This window comes from Amia ocellicauda, chromosome 6, assembly GCF_036373705.1.
Source record: "Amia ocellicauda isolate fAmiCal2 chromosome 6, fAmiCal2.hap1, whole genome shotgun sequence".
Taxonomy (NCBI): Eukaryota; Metazoa; Chordata; class Actinopteri; order Amiiformes; family Amiidae; genus Amia; species Amia ocellicauda.
Window position 1 is genome coordinate 10,190,798 of NC_089855.1, and position 27,179 is coordinate 10,217,976.

Consider the following 27,179-nt stretch of genomic DNA (forward strand, 5'->3'; position numbering starts at 1 on the left):
ACCTTAGCAAAGTGCAATTGGAAACTATAACATATATACTAAGAGCGTCACACATTACAGAAAGAATACAGGGTTTGTCAGAGATCCCTGCCATACCTCGACAATGTTCCCCTGTAAAAGTGACCTTTTTAATATGTTTGGTATAAAATGACTTCAGTGTTTAAGCTCAATCAGCTCACACTCCAACCTTATTTTTTATACTTATCAAAAAATACAGCTGTACAGAAATATTTCAAAAACCTGCTTACGCACAATGGGAAATGTTTCAAATCTCTGACTAAATTTACACCGGTTTAAACGCTTCCTATTGCACAGTATGTCCGTTCTTGGAATTGCATTTCCAAAACAAATGCAGCACAGCGTGGAGCAAAACAGCTGGCTCGGTTTTGTGTAATACTGGAAAGATTTCGCGATTCGCTGCCGTCCTGGAGATATCCTGGCTTTTGACAAAGTAAATAGATTAGATGGTATATTTCAGGCACTTTAATCCTCTCAAATACTGTTATACAACTGTGAAGAGTTTTGTAATGTTAGTTCACTGGTGGCGGTGATGTGCAAATGACAGAGAGACGGCCTCCTCTTCTGGAACGCCACAGCATGAACTCAGCGCAGAAAAAAGAGATTAAAAATGCATAAGTCCATAGAAAAAGACTAACAAAACATGATAGTGATTGCTATTCGCAATTAGTGTGCAATCCAAACGATCCTGAATTCGATTAGCCTGATATGGGGGGTAAATATAACACCCATTTCATTTGTAAACACCAGTTGTTTGGGTTTGAATCTGCAGTAGTAGGGCACAGTAAAAACCGACACTCAACATTTTATTTATCAGAGCTCTTCATCTTGAAAGATTGAGACTCCCAACATAACCCTGAGGAGTCAGCTCATTAGGTTTTGGATGCACACACTATCTGTACATGCAAATCTGTCCACAAGGTTGGGTGTGTATTTGGTTTGGTGTCGCTGTCCATTCGATATGAATCTGTTGGTCGCCGCAGCCACAAACGGATAATTATAGCTTCTACCTTAAAGTGACGAAATACTGTTTTATTGAGATCCCTGTACACTGCGTTTCTCTAGGAAATTCCAGTCTGTGACCCCCACCCCCCTCACCCCCCTGGGACCGCTAGTGAAATGTATGTGGCAGACATAACGTGACGAGACACGTGAGATTCAATCCTCTTTTGAGTTTATTAACAGCTGTTTCACCCTTTTAAACCTCTTACAGTGAAAAGCAGGGACTGGCATCAAAACGTTAACATGAACAAAAACATTGGATTTCCAGGAAGAATCCAGAGCGCAGAATAACAGGCACCTTTTACGTATTACCTGAACTAGATCTGACTAGTGCATCCTGGGAGAAGCTATAGATCGGATTGTTTATTCTTATAGTTTTTCCTTTCATTTTTAGATCAGTTGTCCGCCTTAATTTCAGTTGTCCACTACGACTGGTTTCTAGACTGTTTACTGTACTGGAAGATATCAAGTTAAAAGATGATCCTTAAAAGCAAAATGTCCAAACAAATTAGCATGACAGTTCTTTGAAACCTTGCATAGAAGATGCCGTCCCTGTTTTTTACTGTCAGCTTGGTATTCTATCCATAACACATCATTCAGAAATCCTGAATCTACTGGAGTAGGGTCCATTTCAGGTGTGGCCTCTATTGCTTTAATTTGTTATGCTGATGTATTGTCACATTGTCAGATTGTCACCCCCCTCCCCCACCTCCATTCCCCCCATCTGTGCATTTCCCTGCAATTCAGTCGTCCAGCTGGTAAAGTAGAACACATTTTTATATTGAATATTGTCAAGTCCCATTAACACATATAATTTAACACATCAATTTTCCATTCCACAAAAAGGAATCATATTTGCCTTAAGATGCAAGCTGCCATCTTCTCATTTGAAGCGGCAATGGTGAAAAAATACTCTGCGTGAAGGTGACTGTCTTCCTAACCACGTCCCCTGCCTTGATATTTTTGTCTTGGAACATGTTTTAGGAGATTGAGTAACCTATACATCATCAGAGAGTATTGATTGATAACCCGGCAGAGAGGGACTGAAATATCATTAGCAAGACAATGTCCAAAGCTTCAGAAAAACAGCTGAAAATGCTCCTGAAACCTCTGAGTCTTGGAAGTGAAATAAGATGTGAAACTCCCCCATCTCACCATTTTCTACATAGATGATGGTACTTTATGGCTTTCTACCGAAATTAAACTATACACTGATCAGCCATAACATTATGAGCACTGACAGGTGAAGTGAATAACACTGATAATGTTGTTATCATGGCCCCTGTCTGTGGGTGGGATATATGAGGGAGCAAGTGAACATTTTGTCCTCAAAGTTGATGTGTTAGAAGCAGGAAAAATGGGCAAGCGTAAGGATCTGAGCGACTTTGACAAGGGCCAAATTGTGATGGCTAGACGACTGGGTCAGAGCATCTCCAAAACTGCAGCTCTTGTGGGGTGTTCCCGGTCTGCAGTGGTCAGTACCTATCAAAAGTGGTCCAAGGAAGAAAAAGCGGTGAACCAGCGACAGGGTCATGGGCGGCCAAGGCACACTGTTGCACGTGGGGAGCGAAGGCTGGCCCGTGTGGTCCGATCCAACAGACGAGCTACTGTAGCTCAAATTGCTGAAGAAGTTAATGCTGGTTCTGATAGAAAGGTGTCAGAACACACAGTGCATCGCAGTTTGTTGCGTATGGGGCTGCGTAGCTGCAGACCAGTCAGGGTGCCCATGCTGACCCCTGTCCACTGCCGAAAGCGCCTACAATGGGCACGTGAGCATCAGAACTGGACCACGGAGCAATGGAGGAAGGTGGCCTGGTCTGATGAATCACGAGTTCAAGGTGTTGACTTGGCCTCCAAATTCCCCAGATCTCAATCCAATCGAGCATCTGTGGGATGTGCTGGACAAACAAGTTTGATCCATGGAGGCCCCACCTCGCAACTTACAGGACTTACAGGATCTGCTGCTAACGTCTTGGTGCCAGATACCACAGCACACCTTCAGAGGTCTAGTGGAATCCATGCCTCGGCGGGTCAGGGCTGTTTTGGTGGCAAAACGGGGACCTACACACTATTAGGCAGGTGGTCATAATGCTATGGCTGATCGGTGTGTATATATATATATATATTTGAAACTGCAAGAAATCATTACATTCTGCTATGGAACACACATTGGGAAATCATTCCGGAAAGCCAGAGGGGTGAAATAAATACATATTTTTAATATACTGTGAGTGTAAGTTAAATTTGAATGTAAAATGCAGGTTATTAACTTTAAAGTAGAATGTTATTCATCTTTCGTACATCTTTCAGTAAATGACAATAAAGTAAAAGGTATGCTTATTTTTGCTTTTCAGTCTTAATTTGAAATCTTTTCTTAGGACCGATTTGCCTGAAATTGACCAATCAGGGATCCCAGTGTATAACTGAGGTAAATTAAGCTTGGAGGTATTAATTAGGCACTAGATGGTAGACATTGTCACAGATTTCTAATGAGGGACATAAGAAACCATGAAGAACTGTAATGTCTTTCAGTCAATATATTCAGAATTCTTGTATAAATATATATATTTTTCGTTAACATCCATTCCTACCTTTTTACTCTGTCTTTTAATTATAAAAACAATATGGTTTAATACAGTTTAATGCTTGAAGCTGCTTCTTTTTTTAAATTAAGTTTAATGTTTATTTTTAGATCCAGTTCTTTAATTTAATGCACTAATTTAAGATCTGAAACTGAAAAAAACGGCACTGAAATATTAAGTATTTATATAAATATATAATATATAAAGTATTTAAATTTCGGACAATTATAAACTTTTAATTACGTAGTGAAATAGCATCCTAACTGTGGGATGCCCCTGGCTGTATTGAAGCACGGCTCATAAATAAATCTGAAAATGTGTTTTAAAAAAGTGTGTTAGCAGTAATAAAGACTATTAGATATTTCTGTATTTAAAGGGTTCTCATTTTTCTTTATTAAGAGCTTATATGTATGAAAAAAGTAACCTAGAAACACTAAGGTATAACTGATGCAGAATACTTCTCAAACAAGACAAGGACATTGAACAAGGGCACATTTCTTTCTACTGAATTTCATGAACCCCCCCCTGCGAGGATTTTGTCTTGGCATGAACACTAAACTTGCACATGGTGATGCGTACTAACAGTAGTTGTAAAATGTATGTCAGGAATATCATACAAGGCAATTCCAGATTTGACAAAATGAACCTGCCCTTGAGGTTATATATCTGAGAGCCCCTGTTTTTTCTAAAAGCATCAGGACAACACCAGTAAGAATTTGCACAGCAGGTGTCCATTTCTATTATAGCTACTTTAGACGTATGGTACACACCAACACGTAAACGTTTCTGGCAATGTTTTCCATTAACTTTTTGTGATTTAAAGTTACCTTTGTTAATTTTTCAATGCACAGTATTTATAGCAAAACTGACATGCTCATTAATTGCTACTGTTTTGCATCCAGTAAATGCGTGCTTTTTTTAAAGTAATGAACCTATTTTTACAGCTATAACATTTATTTTTCTTCTGAAAGTGGAAAAAATTATAATTGATACTTAAAATAGGCAAACCACCTTCACAAATAAGTGTCCTATAATATAATAAAGCTGTATTATCTTACCACAAAGAAACTGTTAGAAGTGTCTGTGCTCACTGCAATGGGACCTTACAGGCACACAGCGGGACCCAAAATAGAAAAAATAAAAACACTTCCGTGCAGAAGAGATGTACATATGTGACAGAAGATGAAGGTTAAGTAAGGGAGGATATGTAATCTATCTTGTTTCTAGTCCCCTGCTACTCTCCACTCCTAGTTTCGCTGATGTGTGCATTTGTTACACTTAGTTAATTCATTTTAAAAATGGAATGTGTTTTATCAAAAATAAATGCCTAACAGAGCAAAATGTCTTTTTTTTTCCCAAATGAAGATTGAATCACTTTCTCTGTTTAAGAAGTACTTACTGTTGCAGTAATTATTTACAGTGACTTCAGATTTTTAAATCCCATTTTCTCTCTTGGGATATTGAAATCTGTCTAACTGTACCAAACTATGCTGCTATCAACTGTATGTTAAAGTTGCATAGTAGGTTTTTAGAAAATTGCATGAGTTTTAAGTTAATCAAAATCAACATACCACAGTTAAAACTACTTAAGACTGCTTAAAACTTGCATCGGCTACTAATGGTCAATAGAAATTGAGAAAAAGCTTGGGGTTTCCAAAATGATTGCTATATTATAGTAGAACATAGAGTGTCTTCCTAATTTTGTAATTAAATTGAGTATAGGATAAGATAACCAGATAGACTAGATTAAAACATTTCATGTGAGCCACTTCTCTAGCTTCATGAAACAGGATGTAATAGGAATGAGGGGGTGTCACTGTTATTTCAAGTGAACTGTAGCCAAGATGATGTAACTGTCTGAAAGAGACATTTTGTGCCTTTGTGTGATGCATAACGTGGAGTGAGGACATTCACAAAGCCTGGTGGCAAAGGAAGTCAAGACACTGAAGATATCTCTAGTCTCCAAGGCTTGGCTCGTGCTAACGTACAGCCGGAGACGACCAATGTGTCGTCCTTGTGTTGATGACTCACAATACTGTGCTGCAAGGTCCCCTGATATCAGCCCCATTAGACATGTCTATGATGTTCTTGCAGGATGTGTTTTATCATCACAACACCATCCTGAAACATGGGTAGTGGGTCAACGCTGTGCGTTATTAATGAGGAAGACACCCTCGTCCAAGGCATCCCTGCTTAATTGCCTGGCTATAGGTCGTAGACTGTGGTAATCAAATGTTATACTAAGGAGTGTTCCCAAACTTGGGTGGGACATAAAGATATATTGACTGTAGTTGGTAAGGCAGATGTTTTAGTTGGCACACATTGATCAACTTCTTATAAAAACTAATTTCCAGTCACACAGGCAGGCCTTCATATCCCTCCCCCCTCCTGTGCTCTCGCGTGGTGATCGATGAATAGTAAGATTTGACAACAAATTGGAATATTCTTAACATAACTGATTAAACAAAGACAAGTAAACTTCGGGGCTAGACATGCTTCAGTAATAGATTAGCTAAGTGGTTTGTTCCTTCCCAATTTATAACGAATTAGTGATTTTATTAGCAAAAAGAGCACTGGAGGCCAGCAAAGACAAACTGTGTTTAATTGAAGGAATGAAAAAGGGATGTGACCAGAATGCTGAATAGGTTTAAAGGGACTCAGTAGCACTTGCATTTTATTTACCATGGTAGGGATTAGTGACGTGTATGTGAAAGTGAGAACTTTCTTACAAACTTCCCAAGAGTAGGGGGCTTCTAGGCATAGTGTGTTGGAGAGAAGTGGGTTTCCTTACCAGACTCACCTGGCGCTGCCCAAATGGAGGCAAAATAATTAATCTTTGAGCCAACAGGGGCACCGTGTTCAAGCATTTAATGGCGTTTCTGAAGAACACAAACACATTGGAGACAGAACCACATTTAACATGACTTTAAACCTTCAACCTTTAACAGTAAAGGATCTGAATTCAGTTGCCCTCAAAAAGGAACAGCTGACCTCACAGTGCATGGACTCAAAAAAATAAAAGACATTCATTATTCATCATTTACACTCTGCTCAGTGCATGTAAGGAGATAATTTAACATGAACGGGAACTTTTCTTCACAGCGTGGGGTTTAGAATTCATCCCTATAGACTGTGTCATGTTTTCTTTTTAGCTGTATAAGGTTAATGGTACTGTATCTTTACCTTCCACAGATAGTATTTTACCTTGTGGGTAATTTAATTGTATATGCAGCTTTTATGCCTTAGAAAATTGTTTTCCGTTTGCTGATTCAGCAACCAAACCACAGGGCTGTGCGAAACTTCAACATGAGGGCAGGCAGCCAAGCCCATGACTTGGTTCAGGATTTAGGTCCTGGCTTGTGGGAGTTCATATGGTGTAGGTTAGGTTGCTGTCAATAACTTTCATTTTTATACTGTCCTAGAGGCAGCAACTCGGTACTCCTGCCCTGGGGGGAGGGATCTTCTCTTAGAGGAGACGCTAGAATCCATATCTGCATATCTTCTTGTCCGTTAAATGAAAAAGATATTAAAGTAGACATATAATCAGAAAATGCTGGAAATCCTCCAGGTTTGCAGACACCCCTGTGGGCATTGTTTGCAACAGTTCTACATGACCTGTTGTGCACCAGCAGGAAAATGCAACAACATTTGTCAATCAATTTGTGAATATCCCTCGAGCTATTAAAACAGAGACACATGTCTTTTCATTTGCCACAGATAGCAGACATCCCCGGAGGCTTGTGTGCCATATTTGTTTTCTAAGAGTTTGGGTGCTGAAGGTTACTGCTTTCTAAGAAGTCTAGCGGCAAACCTCCTGAACTTGTGAATAAGACAGACTATTTTTATATGGAGATGCAATAATGTAGACAGCAAGACTTTTTATTGTGTGTGTGTGTGTGTATATCTTCTTTACATTTCAGCGTCTCTTACAACACTGCACATGCCACCCACACACAATGCTGAAGATTATATTTTTTAATGAAATATCCTGAGATGTTCGGTAGTCAAAGGAAGAGGGCAAAGTGCCACAGCTGTCGAGTTCTGTGTCAGAAGCCCAGCTTGAGAGCCTGTAGGGAGGAAACACAATACTGCATCCACAACAACACAAGATAATGAATTAGTTAATAGATAGGCAAGTGTTCACACGGGAGCTGCTTCTGTGAACCTTTATAGAATGTACTGGTATTTGAGACGCTGGCACTTTTCATAGCAGCTTCAGTTAAGTTTTTGAGCCACAGACACCAGTTGCTCATAAACTTCAGTTTGACCCATAGAATAGAGAGCTGGAGTTTATCTTTGGTTAACCGTCAGTCACGTTCCCGCCTGCGCAGGTGGAATGAGTCTGTCATAGGATCCTCAGACAACTTTTCTGTAAGACGGTCCTCCTCAGTTTGTTGTACTGAAAGGTGGAACATCTGGGGGGTGAGGGGTATAGGAAGTATTATTATTATTATTATTATTATTATTATTATTATTATTATTATTATTATTATTATTATTATTATTTTTATTTTTATTTCTTGGCAGAGGCCCTTATCCAGGGCGACTTACAACATAAGTGCAAACAAAGTGCAAAAATACAGTGAAGTACAAGGCATCAATCATTACAAATTCAATTTAGCTAAAACAGCAATTCAAAATAATACATTTTACAATTTCCAATTTACAATTTACACAAGTACAGTAAGTGACTTCCTACATCCTGGACGGTGAAAGCTAAGTGCTGCCAAGATGTAGGGTCAAGGGCTAAGGGAAAGGGAGCAAGGAGGAAAACAATCAAGAACGCGAGAAGCATAATAAGAACTGTGAAGTGCTATCTAGCAGGGATAGAGGACTAATACTACAAGTACTGTCGGAAAAGATGCGTCTTGAGTAAGCGCTGGAATGAGGTCAAGGACTCTGCTGTTTTGACTTCGGTGGGCAGGTCGTTCCACCATTTAGGGGCCAGGGATGAGAAGGAGCGGCTCTGGAGGAAGGAGAGTGGAGAGGAGGCAGAGTTAGCCTTCTGGCACTGGAGGAGCGCAGTGGTCTGGAGGGGATGTATGGAGAGACGAGTGTCTGAAGTATACTTAACGTTTATATTTCAGAAAACTGAGAGGGAGTTGAAGGCAAATAGGTATAATGTGACACTTCAATGTGACTACTGTGTGCTCTTCCTGTTGCGTCCGTCCATTTTCACTATCTTCTTTGACCCTTTGTGACTGCAGACTAGTATTAAGTCTGTGTATGAAATTGACAAGAAACAAAATGGATCTTCATGTCTGTAGCTGCAAGATGGTACTCAGTTAAGGAAGCCATATTTCCAAACTGAATAGAGGGAACTGTGGGCTGTCAGTTGGGAATTTGGGGGATTTATAGCAATACATGCTTATTGTAATGAAGCTTTCTCAACAAGGTAATGGACTTATGGAATATAGTTCTACAATATATATATAGTTTTGCAATAGGGAAGTTGGTTTTGTAATGATGACAGTAATATAAAAAACCTGCAATAAAACAGATGACCTAATTAGGCTACTGTTTAAAAACATTGTATGCTTAAAGAAATAAAAACCTGCCTGGTCTGTGAATTATTATTCGGTATAACTGTGAAATGTCCATATTTTTCTTTCTCGATCCTTTTCAGCAACAACTTCAGTGTAATTGGATTCCTTAAGGGCAAGTCGAAAAGGAGCGCCTACACAGAAAGGTCTACGTTGCTGAAATTTTCTTCTGAAAATGACGGGTAAGTTTCGGTGGAGTGTTTTTCCAGGTTGTTCTGCAAGTGTGCTGAATTATTAACTTATGTGTGGGCATCTTCCTTCCTACATAATAGGACTGAATTTATGGTGATAGAGTTCCTTTGTAAATCTTGGAACTATGTGATGGAAGGCATGTACACAAATGTTTCATTGCTTTATTTTATGTAATTTTATTTATATATACATCAAATATTTGTTGTTTTTATGGACCTTGTCATAATGTATTTGTTTTTTTGTGACACTTTACCTTCAAACAGCTTTACAGAGATACATATTGGCACCTTCACTTTATTGAGGTGCTTCCCAAGAGATTTTAACTTGACCTGGACTATTAAAACACTGTAGGCTCTATATCATGAAGGAAGCATTGCACATAGAAGAAAAATTAAGATTTGTTTACTCCCTGTGTAGGTCTCCTGCCTTGCCTTGTGCGAAGAACTATATGAAGAAATCTAAAAATTATGATAATTTCATATTCGTCTCTCGTGCAGCGCCAGTCCTGTTTGTGTCTTTCCTGTTGTTATTGATTACTTGAATCCAAACTCTCCTACTGCTATATAATCACAGATTGTGGCAACATTTGTTACTTCTTCCATTATTTGACAAACGGCCTGAAATTAGAAGCATAAATATCTAATTTCCCCTTCCGTGTTTGTTCATTTCTGGATATACATGGATTCCTCAGTATTTCAAGTCAAGAATTATAGACTCGGTTCCCATGCAGTTTTGAGATGAAAAGCAATTAATTCTTCAATAAAATCTCCCCATGGCTTGCTATTAAAGTCTATTTTCATTTCAGCTTTATACCCAGAAAGCTATTAAATGTTATACTGTGCGGTGCGATTTATCACTTCCCACTCTAAAACGCATATAAAACGATTTCCCTGGGACTGTTGACCTTAAGAAACCCTTGTCTGATATAGTTCTTGAAAGTATGGGTGGAGTGAAAGCTGTAATTAGGTGGATTAACATTCATGAGAACAGATACGTACTGTATAGCACATGACTTCTTAAACAAAAGTTTTATTTAAACCAGCAAGCTTCTCTGTGAACTTGAGTGTCCACATTTAAAAGGGACACAACTCATCGAAGACAATTGGGGAAACTAAATAGTCTTCATGTCCCATCAATTCATGGCACTAATGAGTCTTCTGCTGCAAATCTGTGTTCAGTAAGTTATCATACTGTTTGCTTAAGTTGTTCTCATACACCAATTAAAATTGCCCTGCAAACCTTGTCAACAGAATGTATTTCCATTGATGCAAATATGCTTGTGTGGGTTAATGCTGACGGATGTGTCTATGGATTTAAGCCATTATCGCACCATATCTAGAATGAGAACTTGTGATGTGAGAGTGTGATTTTCTTTGAGGCTTAAAATTAATAAACTAATAGCCGTTAAATCTTCTCAACACTGATAAATATGTTATTTCAGGCCTAGGACTTTCAAACAATGCTTGTGAGCCTACATGTTTTGTTTTTACAGGTTGATTAAAGTGGTCTGAAGGGCCTCCAGAAAAGATACAAAATAATGCAGCCTTTAGAAGTTTTAAATAGTTATATAATGTCTGTTATTTTCACTTTCATTCTTTACTTTATGGATCTCAAATATGAATTCATATCAACACGTCTGCATTAAGTCTCCATTAATCTCAGCGTCTTTAAATGCGTTAATATTTTAAATCAGCACCTGATACTACGCCACACAAGTTTCATGAGATATCTTAGTCTGAGCTACAATTGATTATAATATTTGTCAGCTGAAATCTAATACCGGGAAGAATACTATTTGTGATCCTCTGCAAACCTCTGGTAAGACTGTAATCTTGCCGATAGTTATTCTTGTAGTTCTTGGTCTTGGCATAAGCTTGTCTGACAGAACAGCCTGTCTGATATTTATAAAAGCAGTGATATCATTCGATTTATTTTCCTTTCCTCTGTACTCAACTTTTATAAAGAAAGACAGCAAAAAACAAACAATGTAACATTTAAGTGTCATGCTGTCTGTCATTGTGGTTTAAAATGATACAATGCTGTCAGCTATAAGTGAAAATGAAAAATACCTAGGTAAGTGACACTACAAGTGTAGATTAAAACCATCAAGAACCCAAAATACGAATATTTTACATTGCACCTTGTAAAACTATATACCAAGTTAAAAGCAATTAATTTAAAAATAAGGAGAACGTGCTTCAATATTATCCCATGATCCCCAGCCCCCACAACCCCAAACCAATGTTCTTGTTAGTTTTTCAATTGCTAAGGTGTTTCAGGGCTTGGATTCAAAATGTTGTGTAATGGCCAAGCTGACAGAGAACCACAATCCATATTCAATTCAAAATGATGCATTAGGGAGATTTAATTGATGACTAATTTTATTTCAATTATAACTACAATAGGTTTATGAGAACCAATGGAGATGTAACCATTACAGAAATGGGCCTCTTAATGACCATTTAATATCCTTTGAGAATTGTTTACATTTTTTTAAATGAGGATTTTAGTTATTAGAGAAGTACAATACTTTTACTTTATTAAAGTAGAAGTCCCTCTTTAGTAAAAATGTAATGCACATTTACACTAAGTATGCGGCTTTAAACATTAACAAAGAAAGAGACTTGTCCGCAATAAGTCTTTCAATCCAAGCCTCTTGGTTATATAATTTATTTGTGATGTAGTCTGTATATGTCAATCAATTTAAAGGTATTTTATATTTGTTCAGTTTCTGGGTTTATGAAAGACAAACAGAACAACAATAACAGGAACGTTGACCGGTCAGTGACATGCGATGGGATTAGATGATGGAAATTAACTTGTTGTTAAAGCATGCGCGTATTAAGACAAAAACAGCTGGATTATTTGCTTATGTAACCAACAGAATTTTTTGTATCATTTTGATATTTATTTCTGAAGCATTTGAAACAACTTCCTGAGTTTTGACAGGTCATGTGTTTTTAGGCAACAGCAATGTGTCTCCAGGAGAAGTGTATAATTATAAACCAAATAAAGCCCTCAAAATCCTTTTGTTGTTTTGTTCCTCCTCAGTTATATTTAAAAAAATAAATAATCCTCCGCAAAATGTCAACATATATTTAACATCATAGGCTACTTTTCCCTGTCATATCTGTTCAAACAATGGCCCCTCACCATACTACTGGGGAAAGAGGAGTGTAATTCTTTCATATCGTTTCTTAGTAAGCTGTGTCTCCCATAGTTAGGCGCAGATATAGACTGAGTCTCTGTCAGGGGTTTTACAGACAGAGTAACAGAGTGTGACCCACAGCAGTAATTAGAGGCATAAAATGGACTCTGCTGGAAAAGACCTGTTAGTAATACCCCATGTCTTGTTTTTTCGATGTCACAGCATCACTTACATGGCACTCCACGACCCCCATGTCATGACTGGCGCCGAGTCTTGGGAGAGCAGTTCCGCCGAGCTGGAGAAACGGTGTCGTCTCGGGAGCGAAGTCACCAGCCTTTCGAGATCGACCTCCACTGACAAGAGCGATCCACTCGACAACCTGCATTTCAGCTTCACACTTTCCAATAGCTTGAGGTGCTTACTTGTTCCACCTGCCAAAGACGAACTCCTGATCTTTCATCTCAACTTCCTTATTGGCCATATTCTTTGATCACATGGTGTTACGCCACCATTTTGTTTTTGCCCCCAGGGCCTTACATATTTAAACCACTTCCATGTGTAATGTTTCTCATGCTGGTCTTCAGGACACTCTGCCATTTTTTTCTTCTTGGATTCAAATAACAGGAATGAAAGGGTCTTGGAGTTGTTTAATGGCCCATTACAATAACACAAACAGTGTTACCTTACCAATGCCTACACAGAGCATGCTAGGTTGCTTTTCTGTGTCTTTTTGGTGACCTTTTATTTCTGCTACATTCTCATTGCCCTGGAATGTTTATGCTAATGATACTTAATTAATGCTTTATTAGGATAAATGCAATATTATCAACCCTCACATTTGTTCTTCAGTTCTTCATTTTACCCCCCACTCCCACAAACAAAACCCTGCTTGCCCACGTCATGCTGCTTATTTGGCTCGAAAAGCGGGGGAAATAAGAGAGCTGAACCGAAACAAAGAAAGATGGAGTGCTGTGCAAGTGTATAGAGCAGGATGATTTTTCTGCCAGATCTATCAGCATCTGTTAATGTGTCTGTCTGCAGGGTTATTGTTGAGAGCTGGGGCTCTCCTCCTTTCCCTGCTGCAGCTGGGCTCTGTCTAAATGCCTTCTGAAGAGCAATGTGCTCCAAACAGTAGCAAGGAATATAAATAAATTGAGTTTGAATGCTTTTTAGTGTGCAGGAGAAGGGTATCTGTAGGATGTGAGGTTTGTGTATATTTTTTTGTATACTTCTAATTGGCAATACGGAGTACAACATCCCAGTTTGAGAAGATTTAAATAGTTTTCGCTGAATGTCAGTCCACATTTGCGAGGAAAACAAGCCTGCATGTATCCATTTTCAAAGCATTTTGAAGAGACTGGGGGCTCTGCATTCATCTCTATCAGTCTTGATAACCACGCCCCAGAAAAACAAAACAAAATCCTGTCTACATGGTCTAAAGCAACATTTTGCTTCATGTATCATATTGCATCCATAACACGGGTCAAATGGAAAGATAAAAAGGATATTTTTTCAGATCTGGACTGGAATCGGGGGTGTAGGTTATGTTTTAGAATTGGGGGGACGCTGTCAATATAGGTGGGATGCTGTCAATATTGGGAGGGTACGTGTCCCCTGCGTCTATGGAGCCGGGTATATAATCCTGGGGGGGATAATTTAACGTTCTCTAAACCTACACCTATGACTGGAATAGGAACAAATACATATGTATTTGGTTGTCTGCCAGTTCAGACATAGTGTGACTGCTTACAGTACCAGGATTGAATTAATGTATTTATTTATTACAGATTTGGATAAAGGGATTTGTTTTATATATCCTAAATACTGTGATTCTTAACCCTGTAAATGCAAGAACCTTCAAAGTCACATTCATCATGTCCATTGCAATTTCTGCTTTTTTATAAATATATTTCAATATAAACTTTAATTACATGGGACTTCATCACGTATTTCGGTATTTTACTGTCGTGACATACTGATAATGGCTAATTCCCTTTCGCGTTCTGATTTCTCTTCCAGATACTGCTTAAGGATTTCCAAAATATCCATTATTTTTATCATTGTAGTCATCTGTTCAGTAAGTACAATTTTCATTCTCTATGATTCAAAGTAGCATAATATATTGCAAACGGGTCATTCTTGTCTCTGGGGAGGGTTTCTAAATGTACTGTAATAACTATCAAGCAAAACATCTATCAAAAACAATATAGGGTTTCCCATGTGTACAATTCTCACGAGATTACATTATATGATTTAAGTGAGCAGCCCCAAAATAGTGTGTGTGTATTCTGTGCTGCCAGTTTGTCTGTTAGTGTCCTAGGTTGCATTGCTTGAAGATTCACACTCAAAGATGCTCTAGATATTACAGGATTCGTAGAAATCCACAACTGGGACCCCAAGCATAATCTTGCCTTGCACTCTAATCTATGACATGTCTTTGTAGCCTAAATCAATAGCCCTTCAACACTGTTAAAAAGAGAATCATATGCATCTTATCCAGTGATCTGGGAGCATCTTGTGTGTGTATTAATGTATGGTTGTATGTGTGTGTGTAGCTTTACTTTTGTGATTATTGTTTTTCCATGTTTTTTTTTTTTTTTCCTGCAAGCTCTATGCTGCACTTTTGATCTTGTCAACTGTTCTTCTGCTTGGCACTATAATAAGTATTCCGAATTTGATAAGCAGTGCATTGAGACATTGGCCTTTGTGTGTGGGCATGGTGGGTTTTGGAGTGAAGTACTAGTCAGAAATTAATCTGAATAACGGATACTCTGACTTTCATATCAGTGTCCCTTTTTTACTCCTCTTTTCAGTTTTTCTTCAGTATGTATCCTGACCGTGAAAACCCCTGGCGCATGCTAGCAGTTTCATCCGCAGACAGCTTTTGTATCCTTTGTTCCTGATCATTGCAGAGGTGTCAATTATTCGCTTGTTTATTCCTTTCGTGGACTGGTGTGTGCTTCACTGTTGATCTGATAAAGCCTTCATCTTTTCAACAAGGCTGATAAGAATGACAACTTAAATATGCTCCTGCAGACTCAGCTGGCTCCAACGGCAGGCCGGTGTGGAATTTTTCAATGTTTCAGCTGATTAATTTAGCTTAAAATGAGGCACCATAGTACTTGGCATCGCAAATGGCTGTGCAAGTGGAAGGTCACCTGAATCGAATGGGAATAAGGTTATCTATAGTTCTTTGGCATTATATTTTATTTAATTAGGACATGGGAATGAAAGGCAAGGAATATTCATATTCTTATTCGAATCCATTAACAGATAGTGTGAAAAGCAACTGCTGCATCTTTAGTGAAACAATGCTGCTTTGGTTTGTAGGAGAATTTAAAAAAAATGAATTATGAAAAAAGAAAATAATTCACATTTTATTCCATGAGTTACATTCAGGATCAAATGCACTGCTTCCTAGAGATCGAGGGTATAGTAAGGGAAACTCAATGATTCCCCACTCCTGCCACATAAGCACATACATGGAAACATGTCTTTCCAGTTCTGGTATTAAACGTCAAGTGTCCAGTAATTTATGATACAGCATAATCATATATTTTTGTTTGTTGTTGCATAGAGACTGGAAAGGGCAAGGCCATAAATATCCCATCCCTCCCGCACTACACCTACCCACCACCACTAGTGACTGACACTCCAGTTTTACATACAGTGACATCTGAATTGCTGTGGTTACCTGAGGGCTCAGAGAACTTGTTCAATGCGATTGGTTGGGCACCGCATAGGTGATACAGGGTCAGCATTCAAATAATTATCAGTTAATAAGATCTCTGAAGAGGGCTGATTAATATTCTCTCCCTGAAAAGGCAATCTGCGTTTTCTAATTTAGATGTTCAACGAAGTGCTAATGGTTCTGACCGCCCGCAATAGGTGCCGGCTCAGAGTTGGAAGGTCTTTTGTCGATTGCGTTGCAGTTTTTTAAGAATGTAATCAACACGGCCTTTTGTTGAAAGGGAATCATTCAGTTACTGTGATGTGCTGTCCACCCATAAAGGTGTGTTTATTGACACTGCCGAATCATACACAATCCGTATAGAAACGTATCCTTTTTTTTTGACAGTTGATTCAGATGGATTGTTTTTCTGATCAATCGAAAGCTTTGATTTATGTGTAATATCTAATGTGTATGGCAAGCCAAATTGTCATTTAGAGATATCTCAAAATACAATTCAAGATATCTTAAATTAAATTGCAGATATCTCAAATTGACTTCCTGTCCTATTTCACATATCTTAAAATAGACAGGAAGTTCATACAAAACATACAGCATTTTCACAGGAAGTCAATTTGAGATATCTCATTTAATGCTCCATTTCAAGATATCTCAAATTGGAGCTTTAAATGAGATATCTCGAATTGAATTTGAGATATCTCGATTTTGCATTTGAGATATCACAGATTCAATTCGAGACATCTCAAATTAACCTCAATTTCAAGATATCTTGAATTGCATTTAAGATATCTCAAATTGACTTCCTATTTCAGATATCTCAAATTCAATTTGAGATATCTTAAATTCACTTCCTGTCCTATTTGAAATATTTCAAATTAGACTTCCTGTCCTATTTCAGATATGTTAAAATAGACAGGAAGTTCATACAAAACATACAGCATTTTCACATGAAGTCAGTTTGAGATATCTTGAATGTAATTTGAGATATCTTGAATGTAATTTGAGATATCTCTAAATGACAATTTGGCTTGCCATAAATGTGTAAATATGCATTCACACTACATTACAAAAGATATGCAGACAACATTTCTTTTTTTACCATGAATTAAAATCTAAATGTGCTTTATTATCGGTCACCCTCAATTAAGACATTTCTTGTCATTGAAATACTTAGACACATTCCTGTAGATCATTACATTCAGATTTAAAATTTATTTACTGTATTTACTTACAGATGAAACCCTTTTCAATGTAAAATCAAGTTCTTAAAATAGCTCTCATTTACAATTGAAATGTATCTAAGATATTGTAATGAGTGAAATGTCATGTCTTGAACTTCTCAGTGCAAGGCAACGTAGACTGATTATTTCAACCCATTCAATCAGCTCGTATATTGTTTTCAAGTGTTTCCAGATCACAGTATTCTGACTTATTAGCATGATACTGCTGGGGACATTGCACATGATATGGAAGCTAAAATGAATCCAAATATGCGTGGAGACTGTGCTAAATGCTCATTTCACGATATTGGGCATAACACACACAAATATTTAGATATACTAATTGACTCCTGGTGTAATTTGCTCTGTGTATCAAGTCTCAGACCACATTAGCTGTTACACCATGACATCAGACACAATGAAAGACATTTTCTTCTTTCTTTCACCGTACACTTACATCCAAGTACAAATCGAAGGCTGAGTTCTTCAGGTGTTGTCGTGGTCCTGGACAGAGTCTGAGAAAACAAATCTTAGGGCTCTGTGTAGGACTAATGTAACATCTTAACAGACGCTTTAAACAGAAAGCATAGTCTCATAATCTGATCCATTAAAGGACTATCTTCTATCTTGTAGGCTACGAGCATGTCTAGTCTTTCCAATTTGCAAACCATCTCAATGAATACTATATAATACACTACAATACTATACTATACTATACTATACAATAAAATATTCCTGCTTCATAACATATCAAACATTAATATGTATTTGAAAGCAGCCATTGGAATGGGTTCAAAAATCAAAACATATGTGTTCTGATGAAAAAAATTGTAAGAGTATTATGACTGAATTTGTGGGGGATAAATTGCATTCTGAGAAGGTGTTAAAGGGGAGAAAAGTATTTTTTGGGTACCCTACAGAATAATAGCTGGTTAATGTGTTACAGTATTCTGAAATTAGTTTTATATATTTTTGTTTCACAATTTTGCAAAAAATGTATTTGTATTCTCTTTAACCGATTGTTGCCAGCTATGAATCTTACAGATTTTAGAGACAATGCCCTCCTAAAGCTTCAGGTGGGAGGACCCTTTGCTGATATTGTGGCTGACAGGACAGCGCAGGAGTATATCCTCATTGAAGTCGAGCAGACCGAAGAAGCGGGCCCGAGGAGAAGGCGGCCCCAGCAGGTTATAATGGTTTATGGAATCGATTCCTTCAGACCTCTCATTCGTTTTCTCCCCACTGACCTGTGGTTACCCGCCTTCAAAGTGATCAATTTTCATGAACATTTTCTTGTAATATGTTGTGCTGCAAGCCACTGTTCTTTACTGGCACTGGTGACAATACCATCGATTTCTCTTTGGCTTATTGTCAGCCCCTGCATTCCCGCTACTGCTTGTTGTCAGCTTGATTTGTCCTTTAATGCTGGCAGCATGTGACTGTGAATGCAATTAAAGATAACAAAGCTATCCTTTACAAGTAAAACAAATAAAAATATCAATCAATTAATTAATTCATGTAATTATTAAAGGCGTTTAAATACATGTGACTTTGATAATGTTTTAAAATAGTTTGTTTCCAGCAGGAAATTGAATATGTGAATATACTCGCAGATAAATATGCTCCCCTTTGGAGATAAAAAGGAAAAGTTCAGGGGAAGGGAAAGGGCTGCCAATGGTACTATGAACTGGCAGTAGTGGCATATTCTGTGAAAAGTTCAGTTTAATATTTAATTCTGTCATATCTTCTTGGTTAAAACTGATTATTTTCCATACTTTGTTCCTGTTGAAAATGGCCATGTAACAGATTGCAGTTCACTATTTAATCTGAAAATGATAATTGAAGGAGATGGGGGAAGTTATCAGTGCGGCACACAATGCTTTGCCATTGTTGTCATACTACTTTACTTCCTCTCGCCAAATGGAAAATAAGCTGTAACAACAATCACTCATTAAACCTCCATCCCGTGTTGTAAGGGACAATGCAGAAAGTATACATCTGGGAAGCATTATTTGATTGTTAAAACCCTATTGTGCATAGAGAGAAGCTTACTTTCTCTCTTCCCCCAGGTAACATATAACTGGACCATTCCCATACACCCGGAGAACAATCACCAGATGCTGAGAACTAGAACCTTTGAGATGTTTAATAGGTATAACTCTCCTTTAGACTTCTTTTCTTGTTGTAACATCACTCAGTACTCATGAGGTACTGATGTGCTAATCCTGTGGTATTCATATATTCATTCACAAGGAATCACACCACCTTATTATAAAGTGTTACAAAAAATCTTATTGAAAAAAAAAAAGGTTTTGTTCAAGTTTTTCTTTAAGTTTAAAGAGCTTAACGACATTTATAATTTACAGCGTCTTGGCAATGTTGTTGTAAGACATTCTGAGTAATGTCTTATTTATGCTTTTAAAGATAATTTCTAATTTTATTTTATCCTACAGGCTGTGCAGTGGGTATTGTAATAATCGCCTAATTGAAAACAGATGTGTTACTGAGATTAGAGGAGTCTGTTAATTGTTTTCTTCTGCTCGTCTCGGCAGCGCACCCATCTCTATCAGCATCCAGGCCTTCCTGCAGGACACTCAGGTGGTCCCTCTGTCGATGACTCATCAGTCCCTGTATGTAAACGTCGAGACTCAAGTTGCCATCGCCGGCGTCATCCTGACTGGAGTCTACGTCCTTATTATATTCGAGGTAACAGGTCACTAACATCAGCCTGATTCCTGCTGTGACTCTTCGTGATTTTCTTGCGTACTGTAAAGCAATCCGCACATCTGTGTGAACTCGGGCATTGTTTTATGTTTACTTTCCTTTTTAAGAGAACAATCTCTTCTCGGGGCCACAGGTCTCTATTCTGTAACTCGAGGAAAAGGCAGAGATTTATGTTATCTGCACTGTTTGATCTGAGCTGCATTCCTCAAGGTTATGTCCCGGTTAGAGGAGCAATTGAATCTAATCAGGCCTCTGGAAGTGCCTGTCCTCCGATTGTACAGTTCAAATGTGTCGTCTGTTGAAGCCGGCCCAGCTAGTCACAGGACGAGGAGATCTTACAAGTGTTTGGTCAGATCCCAGGCTAGAGACATAACTCTTGCTTTCTCAGTTGTGTCTAAGTAAGACTGTCGAGGCATCTGCCACTGTATTGCATGTATTTCCTCAATTATAATGAATACTACTTGGTTCCAGAAATCCACATCCCCTGACCAGGACCACAACTACTATAAGATGTTGGTTCCCATAGAAATTGATTTATGGCCTTGAAAATATTACAAAAATAGATAGGTCACTGTCCATTTTCTTTTTAGAAATGGTCCCCTCACGTCGAATGTGTGTTTTTATTACTTTTGTTTCACCAAATGGTTGTTGTCCACCATATTTTTTGGGCAATTCCATTCCAGCTTGTCTTATATAGAGTATTTATGGCAATCTGCCCTTTCCCATTCTGCGATTGAAGTTATATTTTGATGAGAAATGTTTGCCAGCAGAAACCGTATATTAAATTATCTTTCAACAACGTTAATGGATATATTTTCCTCGAGATGCATTAATTACACTAATTCTTCGTGTCTTTAAAAAACAGTTCAGTTTATTCCAGTTCCTATAATTGTGTCTGTCAGTGAATGTCTGTTTCAAACAGAATTAATAAAGGCAGGCTGTTTGATCATTGGACTTATCATCGCGTCTGGCTAGCTGATGATTTTTGTTCTCTGAGGTTAAAATTAGAGGAGATTGTTTGCTAGATAAATACTAATCTGTCGGGCTGGGAATGTGCCATGCTGGGGCGGGTCGCTGGAGGTCTGGGTATCATGCACAGGAATGCTTGCCTGAAGATTTAGATGTGACCTTTTTTCCCCCATAGCGAATTATTGACAGGAAGCTAGGGTATGAAAATCTGATAGCAGTGTCACTTTTTTTTGCTTAAACACTGCTGCTGTGTCAGTTTTAATAGGCTTTTCATAGGAAGGAATTTTATTATTAGCCACTTCGTGTTAATCTTCTTTCCTATAGATGAAATAGAAAGGTAAAGACGTCACAGGAAGCCATTATTATCCTGATGTCTGTGTTTACTCATAGGTGTAATATGTATATTTATAAGCATACATACAGTCAAATTTCTAGGGACAGGTCTCGATCAAAACATTTCAGAGCACGAGCAGGGGGACATGTCTCTTGGTTGACCACTGGATGGCGCTAAGGTTTTCTGGGGAGAGGTTTCCTGAAATGTCACTGGTGATTTTTGATTCCATATAAAACCCTGAGCCACGGGGATTTAGAAAATCGGCATCACAAGAAAACACAAACAAGGTCTGCTCTGCTGCCTGCTTTGCCTTTCTATGAAGAGATGAACTATGGAAATGTTTAAAGAGCCTTATTGATTTCTGTAATCACTGGGTTTCTGTGGGAGTCATTGTGTCAAAAAGTGCCCCTGTTACCCTTTGTTTCCTGAGCCTGCTGTATGATTGGCACTCTCATCTGCACCTAATGTGATTGAATGAAACACCTCATCCTGCCCTTTCACATCCAAGGACTTTCTTCTCCTGATGCTTAATTTTTTAGTTTCACTCTGCAATACAGCACACTGTGAAGATTTTTCCTATCCTTTTGTTTGTCATCTTCCTCAGACACTTACGTAATTTCTAATTAACCACATGGCTATTCATGCACCGCAATGGACATCTCTCTTTCTGTACTGGGTTTTCATTAGGATATATATATATTTGCCTTTTAATTTGAGTTTTCCTTTTCCCTTCCAGTTCCCTAATGCTCCTAAAACGTCTCATAGCCCAGGAAATTGAGATTGCTGTACGTACACAGGATTTTATGTAATTTTGGATTTGTCTGACTGTTCGGGGTCATTAACCCAGTGAGTCAAACTCAAGGGGTTTGCCTGCCCAGCCAATTAGTAGACTAGTCACAGCTTGTCTAAATACGATGTATTACAACCTGCAGGAGATCATTTGGTCCAGCTTGCTTGTTTAGCTGCTGAGAGATGCTCAGACCCCGCATTTCTTTGAACCTTGCGTTCCTTGAGGAAACTCAGTTGGTAGTTTGTTCCAGACACTGATGTCTCTGTGAAGATCCGTGCCTCCTATTTTTAGTCCTCAATGCACCTGGGCTTCGTTTTCAGCCGTAATGTTGGGTCCCCATTCTTTTTCTTCATCTTGAAATAAGCAATTCAAGTAGAGAAAGCTGTGCGCAGCCTTCTGACTGAGAGCTGAATGTACACTCCATTATAAGGCACAATAGTTTAATGGAAGCAAGGATGGCAAATTGGCAGTAAAACGTACCTACTTACATAATTGATTCTCAATTCAAAAATATTCCTTTGCCATAAGCCAACATTTTTTTTTTGCTGTAAGAAATACGTTTGACTGCAGTGTAAATGTAAACGTAGACCTTTTTTTTTTTACCACATTTCAGATTTGCCTAATTAATGGGGAAATTATACTTTTTAAATCCTTTGACTGAGAAAGTGGTTCTTTCAGGAGTGAAGTTACATTGACTTTCTTTCTTGACACAAGGCTCTTTGTGTTTTTTTAATGACTACGTCAATTTGCACCTTTTTTAATTTTTTTTAATTCTACCATTTATCTTGAATGTTCTTTCTTCATTCTTTGGAAGGTTGTAATTGAAAAGAGTGATTTTAGTGGAAAGTCTTTCTTCTAGGGTCAGATGCTTGTCTGAAACTAAAAAATAAAATAGAAAGGCAAGATGTAATAAAGCATAAGACAGATACCTTCCAAGTCAGTCATACACCGTTATTTTACCAATCTTTGATTATATAGAGATACATTGCCTGAAGGTTACACAACATTTGAAGAATATCATATGTTACGTTTATCTGTAATGTTTTATGGTAGAAACTGTGTGTGTGTGTCATAATTGCTTAACAGTCCTTTCTGCTGGTCTTGTAACAAGATTATCTGTCTACTTTTAGACCTTAAGGTAAGGGATAGCATTCCAATTTGTCGTCTTGAACGGGTAATTTAATTTCAAACCCTTTAAGTGTACATGGATAGCCTTGATGTCGATGATACATGAAATCTAGTAATCTGTGTCCTGCTAGTATGAAAAAAAGATACATCTCTATTTGTGCTGAATCAGAGCATTCACGTGTGTTAAACTATACATTATTTTGTGCTACTTCCACACTGCAAATGCATTTTATGGCAAAATCTGATTAAGAGATTAGAGAGGTGCTCCAATTAATCTATGAAGTAATTCAAAGTGCTCCCTAAGAGGCTCTGAGACACACACGGACCATGTTGCTATTTCTTGTTTTGTACACTTGGACAAGGGGATCTCTCTTCATGTATTGAATGGTCTTAATGAAACTAGAGTAAGAAATGTATTTTCCAAAAAATAATCAGTTTGACAGTAGATTTTGCCAGATTATCAGATGCTACAGTTACATAAAAATGATATTAATCTTCGTCTAACAGTAGATGTCTCACAGTCCAGATGTTTGTGTACCCTCTACAACACAAATTTGATTGACAACTGGAAGTAATGTGAATGACAATTATGACCACCCTTCAGGAGAGACTTTCACAGCTGTTCCAAAAACCAGACTAGGCTGTAATTACATATATATATATATATATATATATATATATATATATATATATATATATATATATATATATACACAGTGAGGGAAAAAAGTATTTGATCCCCTGCTGATTTTGTACGTTTGCCCACTGACAAAGAAATGATCAGTCTATAATTTTAATGGTAGGTGTATTTTAACAGTGAGAGACAGAATAACAACAAAAAAATCCAGAAAAACGCATTTCAAAAAGGTTATAAATTGATTTGCATGTTAATGAGGGAAATAAGTATTTGACCCCTTCGACTTAGTACTTGGTGGCAAAACCCTTGTTGGCAATCACAGAGGTCAGACGTTTCTTGTAGTTGGCCACCAGGTTTGCACACATCTCGGGAGGGATTTTGTCCCACTCCTCTTTGCAGATCCTCTCCAAGTCATTAAGGTTTCGAGGCTGACGTTTGGCAACTCGAACCTTCAGCTCCCTCCACAGATTTTCTATGGGATTAAGGTCTGGAGACTGGCTAGGCCACTCCAGGACCTTAATGTGCTTCTTCTTGAGCCACTCCTTTGTTGCCTTGGCTGTGTGTTTTGGGTCATTGTCATGCTGGAATACCCATCCACGACCCATTTTCAATGCCCTGGCTGAGGGAAGGAGGTTCTCACCCAAATCAATTTATAACCTTTTTGAAATGCGTTTTTCTGGATTTTTTTGTTGTTATTCTGTCTCTCACTGTTAAAATACACCTACCATTAAAATTATAGACTGATCATTTCATTGTCAGTGGGCAAACGTACAAAATCAGCAGGGGATCAAATACTTTTTTCCCCCACTGTATATATAATCTAAATAGATAAACAGACTACATATGTGTCTTGTACAAGAGTATATATAATAGTTGTGAAATGTATTTCATTTTTTTTTTTTTTATCATCCCTTTCCTTCCTTCACCAGTCATTGCACTGACTGCTGTTTTATGGAGTCCTTGTTTAACACAGCTGTTTTGATGGCAGGCATCAATTGAATGACCTAGTTTGCTGACATTTTTGTGATGCAATAAAAGTTAAAACAGAAACAAACAAACAAAAAAACAAGAATGGCCTCCCTGTCAGCTGTAATTGAACTCACATGCTCATCTTAATCTTCAATTTTTAATGCTGGATACCACACTCTCTTGCTGAGACCTTACCTTTAAATTCCTTACCCAACAGTAAGCACAACTTTAAAGTTTTCTCGAATTTATGGGGTCCATTTCAGCCTACTAAATACAAAAACATGCCTATTATGGCAAGCCAAATGATCATTTAGAGATATCTCTAAATGCATTTCAAGATATCTTCAAATCATTTAGAGATATCCAAATAAGGTGCTTTTTAAAGATATCTCTAAATGATTTGTAGATATCTCTAAATGATTTGCAAAAAAAAAAAGATTTGCAAATCATTTAGAGATATCTGCAAATGACTTCCTATTCATTTAGAGCAGGGGTTCCCAAACTTTGTGACCCAGGGACCCCTTTGCTGCCCAGAATTTGAGTACCCCCATCCAACAAAGGATGGCAGTTGGGGTGATGACTGCAAAATAGCATGAGAGTGGGGGGTGGGGGGTTAGTTGGGTGCTGACGGTTTAGATTGTGTGTGTGTGCGTGAAGGGGGGTTCATTTGATCGCCTCATCAGCCTTTTGTTGTCTTATTTGAAAGATATTCAGCCATTACATTTTGTTTCCTAATGCACCCCTGGGGGTGCGCGCAACACAGTTTGGGAACCGCTGATTTCGAGATTTTGGAGATATCTTCAAATGACTTCCTATGTTTTGGCTGAAATTATCACTTCCTGTCAGTTACATAGAAATGAATGAACAAGTTAACAGTGATTTGAAGATAAACAGGAAGTCATTTGCAAATATCTCTAAATGATTTGCAGATATCTGTAAATTATTTCAAGATATCTCTAAATCATTTAAAGATATCTGCATCTCTAAATATCTCTAAATGATAATTTGGCTTGGCTGCTGGGAGCTCCAGCAGTATTCTGTTCATGTTATCATGTTATTAATGGATTCTGCTGAATGTTTCTACAGTTGCCCCACTCAACTTTCATTTGAGAGTAAGATTTTCACAATTAATTTCCTTTCTTTCGTAACTAAATATGCCCAAAGAGATATATTGGGGTGCATGATAATGTAAACTACATTTTAAGTACTGTATGAAGTTTCTCATGTCTAGCATTAAACTAATAATAATAACAATAATGAACTTGTAATAGAACGCCTGGACAACCATTCCAGTTACTGTGAAAACACATTGTCCTGGCCATGTTTTAGTGGCTGTCAATCTGATCAAATAGCACATAAAATACAACTCCTGGTATGTCCATTGTTATCTAAAAACTACATACCAGGTTCATACATCTTGGACTCTGATATCCCCGGCTTCTGTGAGCAGTGTAAATAACTTTTCTTTCCAATCAAACTTTCGATTAAAATGATCAATGCCAAATCTATAAGATGTCACAGCTGTAACCAACACATGTACCAGTAAGATTAAACAACAGCAGATGCCATTACATCTCAGACGTCTGGCAGCCTCTGTTTCTTTGCCACATATCACCATTTAATGTTTCCAAACTAGCAAATATGAAGGGTATTATTTTTCTTGCCCTACACCTACATACCTTTCAGACTCGGAATTGAGATGCTGCAGTTCTCAGCTCAAGATTAATCTTCTCAGCCTTTATTTACAACTTTGCAAGCTATTTTTATGGTGTATTGCTTTTGTATTAGGAATCATAAAAAGAGGTTGAGGATTGACTAGGGATGGCGCCTTGATTTGATTGTTATGCATTAATGATGTCTCAGGCTTTTAAGTCCTTTAAACCTACTTTTGCAATTTGTACCAATTAAGGAAACCTTGATTTAAATATGTAAGATAATGCAGTGCTGTTCGACACTAGCAGGCACACTTGTAGGCGATGAATTCAGATGTGTGGCATTGCATCCTAATCTTCTGAGTTCAACATGAAGAGTATTTTCAAACAAGGTTATCTGGATGTTCTTTCATTTCGCATAATCCGCTCTATCTTCAAATGAGCCAGGCCATATGCAATTTGATGATCATGATACATCTCGAATTTTAATTCTTTCCCACTGGTAGCATTTTATAATAGTGATAAATTAAAGTTCAGAGATTTCTGTCATTAGTGCCGCTGGTACTTTGATGCAACCTTT

General features: G+C 37.8%; 1 protein-coding gene across 1 annotated transcript in view; it reads left to right on the forward strand.

Moving 5' to 3' along the window:
• The window catches only part of oca2 (oculocutaneous albinism II), a 116,015-nt gene that overhangs the window by 16,856 nt on the left and 71,980 nt on the right, over nucleotides 1–27,179 (forward strand). The window contains exons 3-9 of the mRNA XM_066706090.1: nucleotides 9,229–9,327; nucleotides 12,708–12,899; nucleotides 14,505–14,562; nucleotides 15,299–15,371; nucleotides 18,426–18,583; nucleotides 19,466–19,548; nucleotides 19,949–20,102. Coding sequence (XP_066562187.1) covers nucleotides 9,229–9,327; nucleotides 12,708–12,899; nucleotides 14,505–14,562; nucleotides 15,299–15,371; nucleotides 18,426–18,583; nucleotides 19,466–19,548; nucleotides 19,949–20,102 — 817 coding nt within the window. The remainder of the gene's footprint in view (nucleotides 1–9,228; nucleotides 9,328–12,707; nucleotides 12,900–14,504; nucleotides 14,563–15,298; nucleotides 15,372–18,425; nucleotides 18,584–19,465; nucleotides 19,549–19,948; nucleotides 20,103–27,179) is intronic.